The sequence below is a fragment of the Grammomys surdaster genome, unplaced genomic scaffold (genome assembly GCF_004785775.1).
Source record: "Grammomys surdaster isolate TR1022 unplaced genomic scaffold, NIH_TR_1.0 125606, whole genome shotgun sequence".
Classification (NCBI taxonomy): Eukaryota; Metazoa; Chordata; class Mammalia; order Rodentia; family Muridae; genus Grammomys; species Grammomys surdaster.
Window position 1 is genome coordinate 583,081 of NW_021620449.1, and position 14,555 is coordinate 597,635.

Below are 14,555 nucleotides of genomic sequence, written 5' to 3' on the forward strand. Positions count from 1 at the left end.
TTCCCGTGTTTTATAGTCTATGTAATGTGTTTGCTTGTCTGCATGCAGTGTAGCAGAAACTGATCGCTGTGTATTTTGCCTGTGACAAAACACTATGTCATTCTAGAAACAACCTTAATCGTGGTCCTTGACCAAAGGTAAAGAGACCTTACTGAATCTCTTCTCTGTGTGGGTAGGAGGGAGAGGGTTACAAGCAAGTAAATGATAAACCTCCCCAAAACATTTAATGACAATAAGAATGTCAGAAAGCCAGGGGAATGCTGTGACAATTGCACTTGCTATCTGACAATCAATATAGGTATTTTTGAAACATGTTTTTGCTTTAGAATTCATGAAGGTAAGACAATAAGCATCTCACCTAATTACTCAATGTGAGTCACTCTGAGCCGGCATATGCATCTCTCAGTGCAATGGGTTATTTTTTTTGTTTTGTTTTGTTTTGTTTTGTTTTTGCTTTTGTTTTTTAAGAGCCTATTATTCTCCATCTGTACTTCTGTGTCTCTCAACACTGCTGCCACCAGCCCAGGGCTGCACTGGGGCTCTTCTTGACTCCAAACATGCCTATGTCGTGTACTCTATGGGTGTCTGGTGGACGTATGGATGAATGTGCTTAGAGCAGAGAGGATCCTGTCTACAGTGGCAAATAATAGGAGGGAGACAGCTGAGAAGCAGGTCATGGGTCAGGGGAAAGGATGAAGACACACAGTTCTCATGCTGGGTTCTTTGGATTGTTCTTTGAGTTTTCTCAGTGCTGACCATTACCAGCAAACAGGTTTTCTAGGCTGAGTTTGTCTTCTCCATACAATTCACAGGGTTAGCTACTGAGTGAACAAAAATGGCCTCAGAGCCAGAGATCATCCACAGGGCTCTTTAAGGTCCCCATTTTCTCTACTTTCTTGCTCTTTCTTGAGATCCCAAATATTCACAGCCACTTCACCCTCCAGGCCCCCTGAACTCACTCTTCCCTCTTTTTCATCAATGCTTTGCCTCCTGTTATGATCAGACACACCCAGCAAAGGTGGAAAAGGCTATTCCTGATCATCCCAACTCTAGGCCAATTCCTGAAGCATATGCAAGCCTGCTCATTTTTGAAATATTCGTTCTACTTTTCTCCATAATGGAGGAAGCCAGGAGTTGCAAATCCTTCCTATGTCAGCAGGTCACACACAGATATGCGTGCGCACACACACACACACACACCCCGGCACACCGAAGAGAGGGAGAAAGAGAGAGGGATGCACACATACACACATGCATACACCCATACACACCACACACACAGAAAAAAGAGATACATACATGCACACATACACACATGCATACACATATACGCACATGCATAGAGACATACGCACACACAAATGCATACACACATACACCACACACACATGAATGCATATGCACAGACACACACATAAACACACACCACACATACAGAAAAAAGAGATATATGCATGCACACATACAGTCATGCATACACACATGCACACACACATGAATGCATATGCACAGACACACACATAAGTAAATGTATAGACACACAAATCTATGTCTCCCAGCCTAGACTCCTCAGGGAGCAGAGGGGGTGGGGCTTGTCAGGCTCTGGTTATCTAAATGAGCGTTTGTTAGTCTCAGCTGACGGTTGTTTCACAGCTCACCATGGATAACCCTCCTGATTTCTTTTCTCTGTTCAGCAGAACAGAATGCACCCATTTAGAGATGACAGACGAAGTAAATCAATTGAAGAGAGAGAAGAGGAATATCAGAGAGTGAGGGAGAGAATATTTGCACATGATGTGAGTAGTTGTTTTCATTGCCTCTTGAGTACGGTCCTTCCATCAGCAGAAAGGCTCCTCGTTTCTCGGACAAAGATCTGGCAGGAAGTACAGAGGCTGGGAGCAAGGAATGAGTTACAAAGCAGAAAACACAAGTGTTTCCGGGAGAGAATCTGGTTCAGGGACGTGGTGGTGAAAACAGTTTAAGAGTCTGTGTATGTGCCCCCAGGGCATCACCTACGAGGGTAGAGAGAGGTGGTGTGGATCAGGAAAGGATACAGTACAGAAAGGGTTGTCAACTTCTGAAATTCTTTTACATCTATACTAGGTAACAGATCACCTACAAGTGACTTTTTAAGAAAATGTATATTGGTATTAGGGGCCAGGGAGAGGGCTCAGGGAGTGAAGTTCTTACTGAACAAACATGAGAATCTTGGTTTGGATTTCTAGCACCCTTGCAAAAACAGGTATGGGGATAGACTTTCACAACACAAAAGGTAGACACAGGTGGATCCCAGGAGCTCAATGGTCAACCAGTGTAGTCTATTGTCAGCTTCTGCTTCTTAGAGCTACAAACAATAAGGTAGAGACAGCAATAGAAAGAGGCACCAGATGTGGACCTCTGACCCCCACACACGCACACAGGCATACACGTGTGCGTATACCACACACTCGTTGTACAGATGCACACACATATGCACATGTACACAGTGCAAACAAAATATCTTTTTATTTCAAAATCAACAGAACATAGAAGTTTAAAGCACTATGTATTAGTGCACTCTCTCTTACACACACACACACACACACACACACACACTATTTTCTGAATTATTATAACACCTCACTATGACAATACTAGTTGATAATATCCATCTCCATGTTGATTTCAGATCAAATCAGATTTATGAAGAATTTGTCAAGGGAATATTCACTAAACAACTTCTTTGTTGTTGTTTAAAACGAAACAAAAAAAGTGTGGTTGAGATTCTTTATTAATTTTATTTTTTTAACCATTATGCTCAAACCCAAATGCAATTAAATTAGATAAAAATTAAAATGTAAAAATTAAAAGCTGAATCTCAAGAAAATAAGTTAAAACATCAAGAAATTACCATAGCCTCCTCTTCTCCAAAGTCCTCAGGAGTTTCCTTGGGTGATGGGGAGCCCAAATCCTGACAGCAGTGAGGAGGCTTCAGTGTAGTCCTCTGTAGTCAACACTTCCCATACCTTCAGTCAGGTTGGGTCTCTCTCTCTCTGTTGCAGTGGCTTGTTGTTTGGGGATATGCCAATCCAGCTCCACACTGTGTTCCTCAGTTTGGGCAAGGGCTGCTTCAAGCCAAGGCAAGAGTCAGCATCCCCTACTCATGACAACTCTTGAAGCAGCACAGGAGACAACATCTCTCATGCTGGCTTTACCCTGATATGTTCCCAACCTCACTTTTCTTGAAAACACTGAAAAAGAAATTTAGTGATTGAATACTCTGGTCCAGAGCTCTTAAATTTAGGGGGGCATGAGAGAGGAAAACAGAGCTGGAGGTATGGCCGCAAGTCTAGAAAATATGTGAGAGCTGCTAAGACTCTTGTTATGGTCAGAACATGCCACAATGCAAACTCTCACTGGATAAGGGAATAAAATGACTAAAACTTTTGTCCTTGCTATGAGAGGGGAAGAGTACATTTGTAGTCAGCGAGAGGCAGCCTAGTCTCCTCTGAAGACCTTCATAAAGACAACCTCTCCAGAATGCCCATTTGTTTCTCTGTCTTCAATTACCTCCTCTTTCATACGTGTACTTACCTATAGACCAGAAATTTCCCCTCCTACTCTTGACAAATCAAGTCTTTGGAATGCTTCAATATACTGAGATGCAAATGTCCATCCCACAGACAGGGTATGAAAACCTTGTTTTCATTATTATCTTTATAAAGTTATGCCCAGGAAACACTGTCTCAGATATCTGTCTGGGATAAGAATGAAACCCATAATTCTTACTTCCACAGGAAGCTAGCCACATGGAGAAGGGCCCTGCATGGCTTCCTTCACTGGGCACAGAGGTTCCAGGGAAAAGACTTGAGGCACTTATGGCCATGCTAAGACTTACTGGCCACAGGAATGGATAACACTCCATTCAAATGAAAAGCAGACCTAAGCTTAGGTGCCACACTATTGCCAGTCTCTCACTAACCCCTGACCCAGTTCATTTATCACCCTGATATTGCAGGACAGGGTTTTAAAATGAGCCTTCTTCCATCAAAATACACTCACAGATGAGACTCCATAATTGAGTGACACTCTTGATAGCATAAGTAAAATGACGTTGTGTTTCTAAGGGGAAAAATCCCTCCCATTGTTTAATACCTTCCTGTAAGTTCTCATGATCCCTAAAAGCCCAAGAGAGAAACCTTCATGTTCCCTGCCATTCCCTTGGCCCACAGAGACAGTTTTGTCTCTGGTACTCTGCAGTTAACTACTTATTGAAAATGATAAATTATCCCCAAATTTCCAGCACAAAGCAAGCTAAATCTACTTATGACCTCACCATCTCCATGGGCTAGGCATCTGGTGTAGCTTGGAGGGCAGTGGTAATGTACAGGTTCTAATAGAGGTTTCCGTTTAGCTCCTGATGATTTGGCTGAGGAATTGTTAGCTGTTTCCAGATCTGCTCATGTGGTGACTTGGAGGGTCACCTTTGTTCACTAGAGCCAGTCTGTGGTTTGAAATTTTCTTGAAGGTGATCTTCCCTGGAGACAGTTGTGTGTCTCAAGAAATGGTGACTCACTTCCCAAAGGTAACGTGATTCATGAGAGAAATGGAAGCAACAGTTTCCTATGATGTAATCTTGGAAGCGGCCATTCCCTCCCCTCCAACTGCACACTGTGAGACACACAGACAACCCTGAGAACAATGTGGGAAGGCTGTAAGTGTTAAGGCATGGGAGATGATGCTGTATTAACAAGATGTCACCACAGCAACTATCAACTCAAAATTTCAAGGATATAACATGGTCATATGAACTTTATTGAATAATATGCACCTTGACATATTTTACTTACCACTCCTTGACAGCCTCCTTCATGGGACATTCATCTGTGTACCCACAGTTCCCAAGCTGATGGGTCATTGTCACCCACACAAGCTGCTGAGGTACACGATCATTTCCCACAAAATAATAGTGACTTCACATTAAATGAACTATTTAACCAATACAAAGGACCCAGCATAAGGACCCTGGGTTAGAAGTCTAATCTTTATTTTAACTATTTTTTGGTTTTATTTTCGCATGGTTAAAGAAAACCAGAATGAACAAAATCAATTTTGCTTACCAATTATCATTCATATAGTGGCTATTCAACTATTGAGTGTGTGTATATGTTTCCCTACCTGGGCTAACAATAGAAACTTCAGACTTTAGCAAGATTCAAGTTTATTTTAAAATGAGAAACCTTCTTGAACGTTTTGAGGAATGTGTCTCAGATGGGTGAGTGTTTGAGAAACAGTGTGCATGTGTGCCTGTGTGCACGTGTGCCTGTGTGTTTTTATATCTGGAGCCATGTGAACAAGATAGGCATGTTGCCTTGGTGATAGGCTAGAAATAACTTCAAACATGGCTTCGAAAGTTTGGTACCTTGGGATAAGATTGCTATCTGAGAGCCTAACAGTTGTAAGTGTAAAGACAAATTTAGCTCTCAAATAATAAACCAGTATGCCTCTATTGTCAGTCATATTTAGAAAAAAATGTTATTTCTTTGGTGAGAATTTAATCTCATTTTCTGGTCCTTTCTACCTGGTATTACTAACATTGGGAAAACTAGTTAATAAAGCAGGTTGTTCACAAAAGGCATGTCTTGCCTGGAAGGAATTTTGCTGAAGACATCTGTGTGTCGATAGGGCTCCAAACGGGTTCCTGCTTGCCTCTCCATCAGTGGGGTCTCCCTCTGAGTGGCTGAGAGGGCACAGAGTGTGAATACAGTGTGGGTGGGATGTGGGGGAGAACTCTAATCCATTAAGCAAAATCATTTTCTTCTTTGGAAAAAAAAAAGAAGCCTTTTATATCCGGGTGTGCATGTAAGTGACAGCTTTAAATGTTGTATTTAATTACCGTGACACTTTTTATCTTTCTCTGCCATTAAATGTGCAAGTTATTAATACTCTCTTTTCTAAAGTTTATTTCCACCAGCTACTGAATCACAGCCCATAGCTGTCTCACTTATGAGAGTGTGGGGAAGGGCCTCTGGTGGTGGTGGGGACCATTTTTAAGGATCTTTCAAAACACCCAGAGGCAGACTCTTGAAAGATGTTTTTGGTGATAAGTATCTTTGATTTGTTGGCGTCATGTTTTCTCATTCGAAGAATTGAAGTTGTTTAGGCTCTCCTTCCTTCAAATGGATTGTAGTTAAAAAGTCTGAAGATCAGCTTCCTTAAATAGGTTGATTCTCCAGTTCAAGTGCCTGATGGCAACATTATAAAGCCCACTGACTTCTTTCCAACCATCCATGAGACTCCATGTCGAAACAGAGCCTCGGCCTTAGTGGTAAGAAGTGATTTTGCTGTCAGAAAGAAAGTGAACAACTATTTGGCTTGCCTCTCTGAGTGTTAGCTTCACAAACCTGAAGGTTTAACTTAAGGAATTGCTTATGGAGGGTGAGGAGATGGCTTAGCTGGTAAAACAAAGCCCAGGAACATGAGTTTGTTTACCCACACCCAACCAAGAAACCATGAAGCATGATATCACATGCTTATCATTCCACTGGGGACTCAGAAACAGGTGGGTCCTGGGGTCTCTGGCCCACAAACCTATATTTCTTGATGAGTTATAGGTTAGTGAGAGACCCTATTTAAAAAAAATGCCAGGTGGAGAGGTCTGTGAGATAGTTCATCAGGTAAAGGCACTTGTCACCAAGCCAGACCTTATTTCAAGACCCAAATACACACCTGGAGAAAGGAAAGAAATGACTCCTGAAAGTGGTCTTCTGACTTTCACATGTGTACCTTGGTATGCACACATACCCAACCATGTATACACATGTATACACACACACACACACACACACACATGAATACAAAATAGTTTTTAAACTAATAAACCATGGACAGCCTCTTAGGAACAGCACCTGGAATTGTTCTCTGGTTTCCAAACACATATATACATGTGTGCACAGACATACATGGATATATACTCACGTGTGTAAAGAATCGACAGAGTTATTATCTCTGTAGAACAGTGGGCCTTTTAGGTCCCCGTTTATTCTTTGTATAGGTCACTTATTCATCTTGAAAACTATGCACAGAAGATGGCACATGGGTGACTAGGCAGATAACACCTAACCCTGAATATGGTTTTGTATTGTTGCCCAGACACAGTGTGCTGTCACATAAGCATGTGTCTGCTTTGCATAGACTTCTCTTTCTTTCTTCAAGTTTAGTATGATCCTCCTTTTCTCAGCAGGTTAAAGGTGGTAGAGTTCTCTTTCCCCGGAGATGGCTCAGTAAGGGAAGTAAAACAAGAAAGCTATTGGCTTTCTCTGTGAAAAACAAAGAGAAACCAGGCAAAAGTCGCTTGCTAGCATTTTCTAATTAGATTAAACTGGTCAATTCTTGTCTTCTGTCCTGACTCCTACCCTCAATTCAGATTAATAATTAATGGCATTTCTTCAATATTGAGAGACTTGTAGTAGTCTCCTTCTGTGAGGGTATGTCACACTGAGGTGGGGAGTGCAGGATTAGGCTTTACCATTCTGCTGGCCCTAGGTGGACCCTGTCAAATCTGCTTATGTTATCTGGATTTGAACCTGTGCCCTTGGTTGGTGTAAGATTCTGCTCAAAACTCAGCAGTTATGATTCTCTCCAGTTGTTTGACTTATCTTTTTCTTTTGACCTTGATCCCTACCTTGAACTTCCTCTGTTCATCCTTAGAGACTTCCTCACAAGAAAATGCCCTGTGCTGCTGAGAACCGGCTACCCTGCTGACAACACTAACCCATTTTTCTCCTTCTAAAATTCTCCTCTTTTGTATGTAATTTTCTTAATCTTTTCCCCAAGGAAGGGAAAGTAGTTTTAAAATCAGGCAAGGATTTGAGGGAGTCCCACCAATCCCGCCTGTCTGACATGGTACCTTTTCTATCTTTATTTTTCAGTCAGTTTGCTCCCAGGAAAGCCTATTTTTGGACAACAGGTAAAATGAAGTTTATGTTTCTTGTGTCTTCAGAGGAATTATTTGTCACCTGTCCTCTACATTTTCATGTTCATATGTATCCAGTATATAAGTGTGTGCCTGAATATATGTATGAGAACATGCATATATCTATGTGTACACACATATATATTTACATATATGTTACTTGATATGTTTAAAGCATTTGATTTGAGGAAGAAGTTTCTCTCAGACAGGGGCTTAAGCATTTTTGGTCAAAGTCTCTGTTTCTGGCCCTCCCAAAGATACAGTCCAGAAAGCCTTGACAAGGGATAAGAGTGGAGACCCAGTGGACATTCAGTTTCTCTGGCTTTTTGGCCAGGTTGCTGAAAGTGTATTTAGAATCATCAGCTATTTCTTGGGTCTCATCACTTTAAATAGCTATGCCAAAGATTATGTGTGCATGCGAGCCTGTGTGTGTGTGTGTGTGTGTGTGTGTGTGTGTGTATCAAATTGCACAGATCTCCTTGTCTTCTTAAAAATGCTGATGTGAAAACGTTCTTTCAAACGCTGGCTTTTGTATTTACCAGTGTAGCTGGCTTAAGCCTCAGTGAGGAAGGTATTGGAGAAACAGAGTGTTCACGGAGTTTATAGAATGATTTGGGGCTAAAGGCAAACCATTTAGATTTAACACCCTTTTCAACAGTTTGAAGCAGTCACAGGTATGAAAATGTTCCCATGATTCAATTATGTGGATTCCAGACAAAGGAAGGCAGTGTCATGAGCAGTGCTAACCACATTTGATTAATGAAAACCTGCAACTTGGTTTAGAAACACAGGATTCATAAATAAAGCACTGGGTTAATTTAATTTTGGGTGTCAGCATAATGGGTTCCCCTTTAAGTCTGATTAAAACTGAAGCTCATTAAATGCTATTACTCAGAATTTAAACTGGATATCAGAGATAACCAATCTAAAAGATAAAAGGTCTCTGGGTTTCAGTTGGAAGTGCTGAGAGAATCACCTCTTTTAGGTGACAGGAAGACAGACTATGTTCTTTCCAAGCCCATGCAATCTGAGGCACAACTCTCCATTTTTAGTAAAACTGAGAGTCCGTCATTGGTTACCTTGGTGATGCCCTGAAGCATTTCAAAAGTTTACACCCACCCCAGAGACGTTTCGTAGTGACAGTTCACTTCCACAGAGACACATTTCTGAGTCTTCTAACCAATTATTTCCCTACTCCCCAGTCCTATCCATTGACTCTTAAATGCCCTAGATATTCAAGTTGTATCATATTTAACATAATAACTGGTCATCTCTATCCATTGCCTATATGAACATGTTCTAATGGTCCAAGAAGGAAACATCCATTTGAGCGTCCCTTCATAAGAAATAAATTGTATAATGGGTACTTCTGGAATACTGACATTTCCAGTGTCTCAGATTAAATAACTTTGCAGTTATCTTAAAGAAAATCTCAACATGTAGGTTTCATTGAATTTCTATCTTGTGTCTACCAGCCTCTTCTGTTTTCACATCCCTCCCCTTGCCCCTTTATCTAGCATAGGATGAGGGGCTACAATAGTCACTTGCTGCCATGAATTTATTCATAGGAACCTTAACATCACACAGGTGAATCATAGCCTGTGGGATTGATTTACAAGCAGGGCATGCTGTGGTGGAGTGCACATCCATTCCACGTAGGGCATCTCATACCCTTAGGCTTTATGTGGTAAACATGGTGTTTTTCATTCCCAGTAGGCTCCAGGAAGACATGCACATATGCAATGAGACCTATAAGAAAAGACAGCTCTTTCGGTTGGTATGGTTTACTTTCATAAACTGTGTTTTCGGATGATGTGGCAGAATCCGTGTGCAATATAAGTGTTAGTATGCAATATTTTTGTTCATGGAGTTAAAATTTGTTCAGTTTTCTTCCTGTAGCGTTTGTTACACAACTGGACAGGGCTAGAGGTAGCACTGGAAAGACATGACTTTGTGTATTCTTCTTCTGGGTTCTTCCCAGGAAGTATAATTATGTGGTGGATTCACTGTTTAAACGGGTTGAACAACCTCAAACTTGCTTTGACAAATTAAGCTGAGTTAAGATTTCCCTGGAAGGCTACAATTATGTGTTCATCCCCAATTTTGGAAACTAAATCCATGATAACTCTGTTAGGGTGGCTGCTTTTTAAATCACTACTGTCCGTCATAGTATTTCAAACATGATTTTAAGCACTTATTTAATTTCTAAAAGGAAATTATGAAGTTTCTTCAATTATAATAGACTATTTAGGCAAAGATTTGTGGAGTGAGGAGAAGGAATTAATTATCTTTTGAGTTCTCTGCTAGGCTAACAGCTCTATGAGGCCAGAGTTTTTCATCACTTTTATAAATGTCTGCCTGACGTGCATTATAAGGCCAGGTGGAAACAGTGTAATTTAGAACACTCAGCATCAGATCTTCAAGATGACTCAGAAGATCAAGGTGCTTTTCACCAAGCCTCATGAGCTGAGTTCAATTCCCAGGACCAACGTGGTAGAGAGAACTAACTCCTGTATGTTTTCTTCCAAATTACACACAGAGGACTTGACACACACACACACACACACACACACACACACACACACACACATTTAAAATATTCAGTATTTATTGTGTATGTATGGATATATTTTGAAGTACTAGCGAGGGTTGATCTCTGTTAGAGTAAAGATAAAACACCAAACAAAACTCTTAATAATTTCAAACAAAGAAAATAAGGGGAAAAGTGGATGGATTGGCAATGCCTTTTGCAAGTAGTTTGAATTGAGCTCTTCAGCATGAGTGGAGTTCTCTTGCTCCCTTAGGCATTAGTTGAAAAGGAAAAACTGGGGTCATGTTCTTTTGTTTCTTTCTTAGGCTGAACATTGCTTTTCCAAGTTCCTCATGCATCATTAGATACTCCCCTTTTTGTTTCTGAATATTTAAGTGATGACCTTGAATTTTTCCACTGGAAACCTAGACCCTAAACTCACACACTCTGTAATATGTATTAGACACAAGCCTTTGAAAAGCCGGTTCCTTTAACACAACCCCCAAGTCACCTCCTAGCAGAGCTATGGTATAATTAGAGAACCAATTGGACTACGGAGCCCATCACTTACACAAGTCACTAAGTTTCAGATCTTAAGGGCACATAGATTATTGTAAAAATGGTTCTGAGTTCATATGTTACTTGGGGAAAATAAAAACACAATGTTCAGAAGTAAAGGAAAGTGTCACTAGTTACCAATAAGCAAAGTAACAGAACAAAATGGATGTCATGGAATGGAATACTAGTTGTCTACAAAAAGCTCCGGTGACATTTTCCTAGATGCTTGTTGGAAATGACCAAACTGAACTTCACAAGGGGGGATGGCATTTGAGTATGTGCTTTGCTGTCACACTTACGATTCCATGCCAAGTAGACACTCAATCCCTGCCATTACTGGACTAAGTAGCCAGGAGATAAAGAAATGAGAGTTTTATTTCAATTCGCTCATATCTAGGAGCCATAAATAATTGTATATTTTAATTTAGATTCTATTTATGGTATCTCCTAAAAGCAGAAAGTTAAATTCTTCCCCCTTTAAAACCTGCATGGATCCTGGCTTAGGATGCTGATTGGAGCTGCCACCAGGCCAGGGAAGGGTATCTCAGGTCATTTTATGGATGAGGGGAGGTAGATGAGCTTATACAGTTGCTAGAAACAGTTTTACCGTGCCAAAGGGTATCAACTATGCCCTGGAAAAATGGAGATCACCTCCTTTGAGAAGACCTGCCAGATCCTGCATGCCGAAGATCTAGATATTCCAGATCATCTACATAACAGATTGTTGTCCCATTTCTAGTTCATTCATAGTTACTAAGGGATGATTTGGCTGTACTTTGTCAGAGATGGGTCAACGAAGTCAGAATTAGACAAGAGAAGAATGAAGTTGAACTTGGACGTTGGGAGAACAAACTCCACTAGACAACACAAGCCCTTGGGAAGTCTATTCTTCTACAGCAGCCCCAATAGTTTTCTTACATTTCTAAAAGCGTGTCATTTAAAGGCACCTGGCCATTGGTGAGCACCCCTCCTTCCTATATCAGGTCTCCTCTCAGGTTCCTGTTACTTCTGAAACCATCTTTCCCCAAAGTTCTGACACGAGACATCATAAGAAAACTTTGATAAGGTGTGTTTTCACCAACTGTGCCTGGTAAAAATGCTTCTTATTCTCTGATTTCTCTATCCTGCCCAACCCCTTGCTTCTCTAAGCTCCTATTGGTCTTCACTAGTTCTCAAATCTAGTTCCCTTCTTAATCTTCCCAGACACAGACAAATGTTACCTACGTTGAAACAGAGGCTCTGCTTCTGCTCAGTGTGCTGGGGGTATTTCTGTTAGAGTTCTACCTGGACTCCTTACTCCTCAACAGGACATTATTGACTTAGAGGGATTGATTTTAAACAAAGCTTTACAGCTTCACTTCTCAGTAAAATTTGGAAACACTAGACACTCCAGAGATTGGCCTTCCTCATCTGCAAATTAGGGATGCAAGTATTTCAGGGATTGAGATTTGATTCATGCATTGATTACACTACATCTCATCTTGATGTGAGGTTACAAGGTATACTTATTACCTGTGAGTAATGCCCCCCTTCACTCATTTATACCCCAGGAAAAGTCTAGGGTACTTTAATGACGCATTATTTCGGCAGGGGGTTAAAAAAAAGCTTTGTAAATATGAACAAATTTGTTCCTTGAGGAAATTGGAAACTAATGAATGAAACTATAATTTTTTTTTTCACAAAACACATGCAAGCTTCCATATCCCTTGAAGGAAATCTGCCCCTCCCCCAATTCAGCTTTAGCTCTTGGGTAACTTCCATTATATTAGATACATTTTATATGAATGTGTTCTTTGACTTCAACGGGTTTTTCAAATTTCCACTGATGTTCTTGGAAAAATCTCAGGCCAAAGTATAGGGTCAGCACTGATGCTTTCATGAACCATTCTACCCGGTAAGGAGTAGAGTTTCCTTAGTCCACTGAGTTTAAAGTCATGAAGCAGATTCTCAGCGTGAGCTCAAATAGAAATTCCATGATCACTCTTTTGTTAAAATCTTGCTGAACAAAGATATCCTACAGAACCTAAAGTTGGAAAATGAATTAATAAATAACTTTCCTCCGTGGCAAATTATTTAATGCTAAGGAAGAAAAAAAATAACTTCTTTCCTGAGATTTATTTTTAGAATTATGTAAGATGATAATTACTTCTGAACATGAATTCATTATTGATTTGAGTCAGGAGAGTGTACCTACTTTTCTTTCAGAGAGAGAAGCTAACAATTATGTTTTATCACCCTTGTCTCCAACTGTGTCTCCTTCACTGGCAGAGGGATCATGATGTCGCTAGGTTTGATTTCCCATGTATAATGTGTGCCATGTGTCATATGTTACGTGTCTTTATGTCATCCAGATATTTGTAACATTGTTGGAGGGGGAGGGCGTTAAGACGGTCAGCAAGGAGAGTAGAGGTAACTATTCTCCGAAGGGCTCCTCTGCCCGCCTACCCTGTCGTGATGCATAACTCTGTCCCCATGAATCTTTCTGACGGCTGCGCAGGGCTCACCGAGACAGCTCAGGAAGAACTTCCGGGAGCCGGCAGAGCAGCTCAGAGACTGAGCTCAGGTGGCCAGACCACCAGCGGGCCTGGAGCAGCACAGATTCTGACAGCTCCAACCGCAATCTGAAGCCCACCATGACCAAGACAGCAAGTTTTGGGGGCATCACGGTGCTGACCAGAGGTGACAGCACATCCAGTACCAGGAGTGCTGGGAAACTGTCCAAAACAGGTAGGTATTACTGAAAGGGTCCCCGCCCTGGTGCTTCCTGGATTATACCCGGGCCATATACTCTCTGTTTCTTGTGACTTTGAATTAACTAATGGCAGAAATAGTAATTCCATTCCACTTAAAGAGCCAGGAGGTATTATTTAAGTGGGTTATTGTATCTTCCTAGCTAGCCACAGACTTGAAGCTCACCCTGAAGTTTTTTTTTTTCTCCTTAGTTTTCGTCATGGTAAAATATAGGTTATCAGATGTTTTATGAACCCAGTTTACATATTTAAAGTTTAAATGACATGATTTTTAAAATAAAGGTGATTACCTTGGTAAACACAGATGGAAATTATTTAACAAAAGTTAGTTACTGCTTTTAAATGTAATGCTATGACGTACTCCTGCCTTGTAAGGACATTATAAGAGTAACAGATTTAGTTCCTGTGTGAGTACACTGTTCCTCTGGTCCTGGACCTGTTATTATTTAAGTTGTATGTACCTATTTCTTCCTCTGAGGTATATAAATGCTAATATCTCTGCATTCAGTGGTCATTAGGAAGACAAAAAGTTTTAATATATGCAAACCAGTTTGCACGTAGCTGGCACGCCGCAAGGGTCCAGTCAGTCATACTTCCATTTAGTATGGCCATGAAATGTGTGCATCTGTAATTTGCAGATGAGGAAGGCCCATCTCTGGAATGCTTAGTGTTTCCAAACTTCACTGAGAAGTGAAGGTCACTTTTTTGTTTCTTTATGATTTCTGCTTCACTCCTCCCCTGGGGGCGGAGATAGTGATATTTT

General features: G+C 40.8%; 1 protein-coding gene across 33 annotated transcripts in view; it reads left to right on the top strand.

Annotated features, from left to right (window-relative positions):
• Window positions 1–14,555, top strand: part of Arpp21 (cAMP regulated phosphoprotein 21) — a 164,612-nt gene that overhangs the window by 75,883 nt on the left and 74,174 nt on the right. For 8 of the 33 annotated variants that reach the window (XM_028787084.1, XM_028787085.1, XM_028787097.1 and 5 more), the window contains 3 exons: window positions 7,911–7,948; window positions 9,668–9,727; window positions 13,540–13,769. In XM_028787084.1, the coding sequence (XP_028642917.1) occupies window positions 7,911–7,948; window positions 9,668–9,727; window positions 13,540–13,769 (328 nt within the window). Of the gene's footprint in view, window positions 1–1,694; window positions 2,734–7,910; window positions 7,949–9,667; window positions 9,728–13,539; window positions 13,770–14,555 lie in introns of those variants that run through there. The other 25 variants (XM_028787093.1, XM_028787099.1, XM_028787094.1 and 22 more) reach the window with 9 other exon arrangements.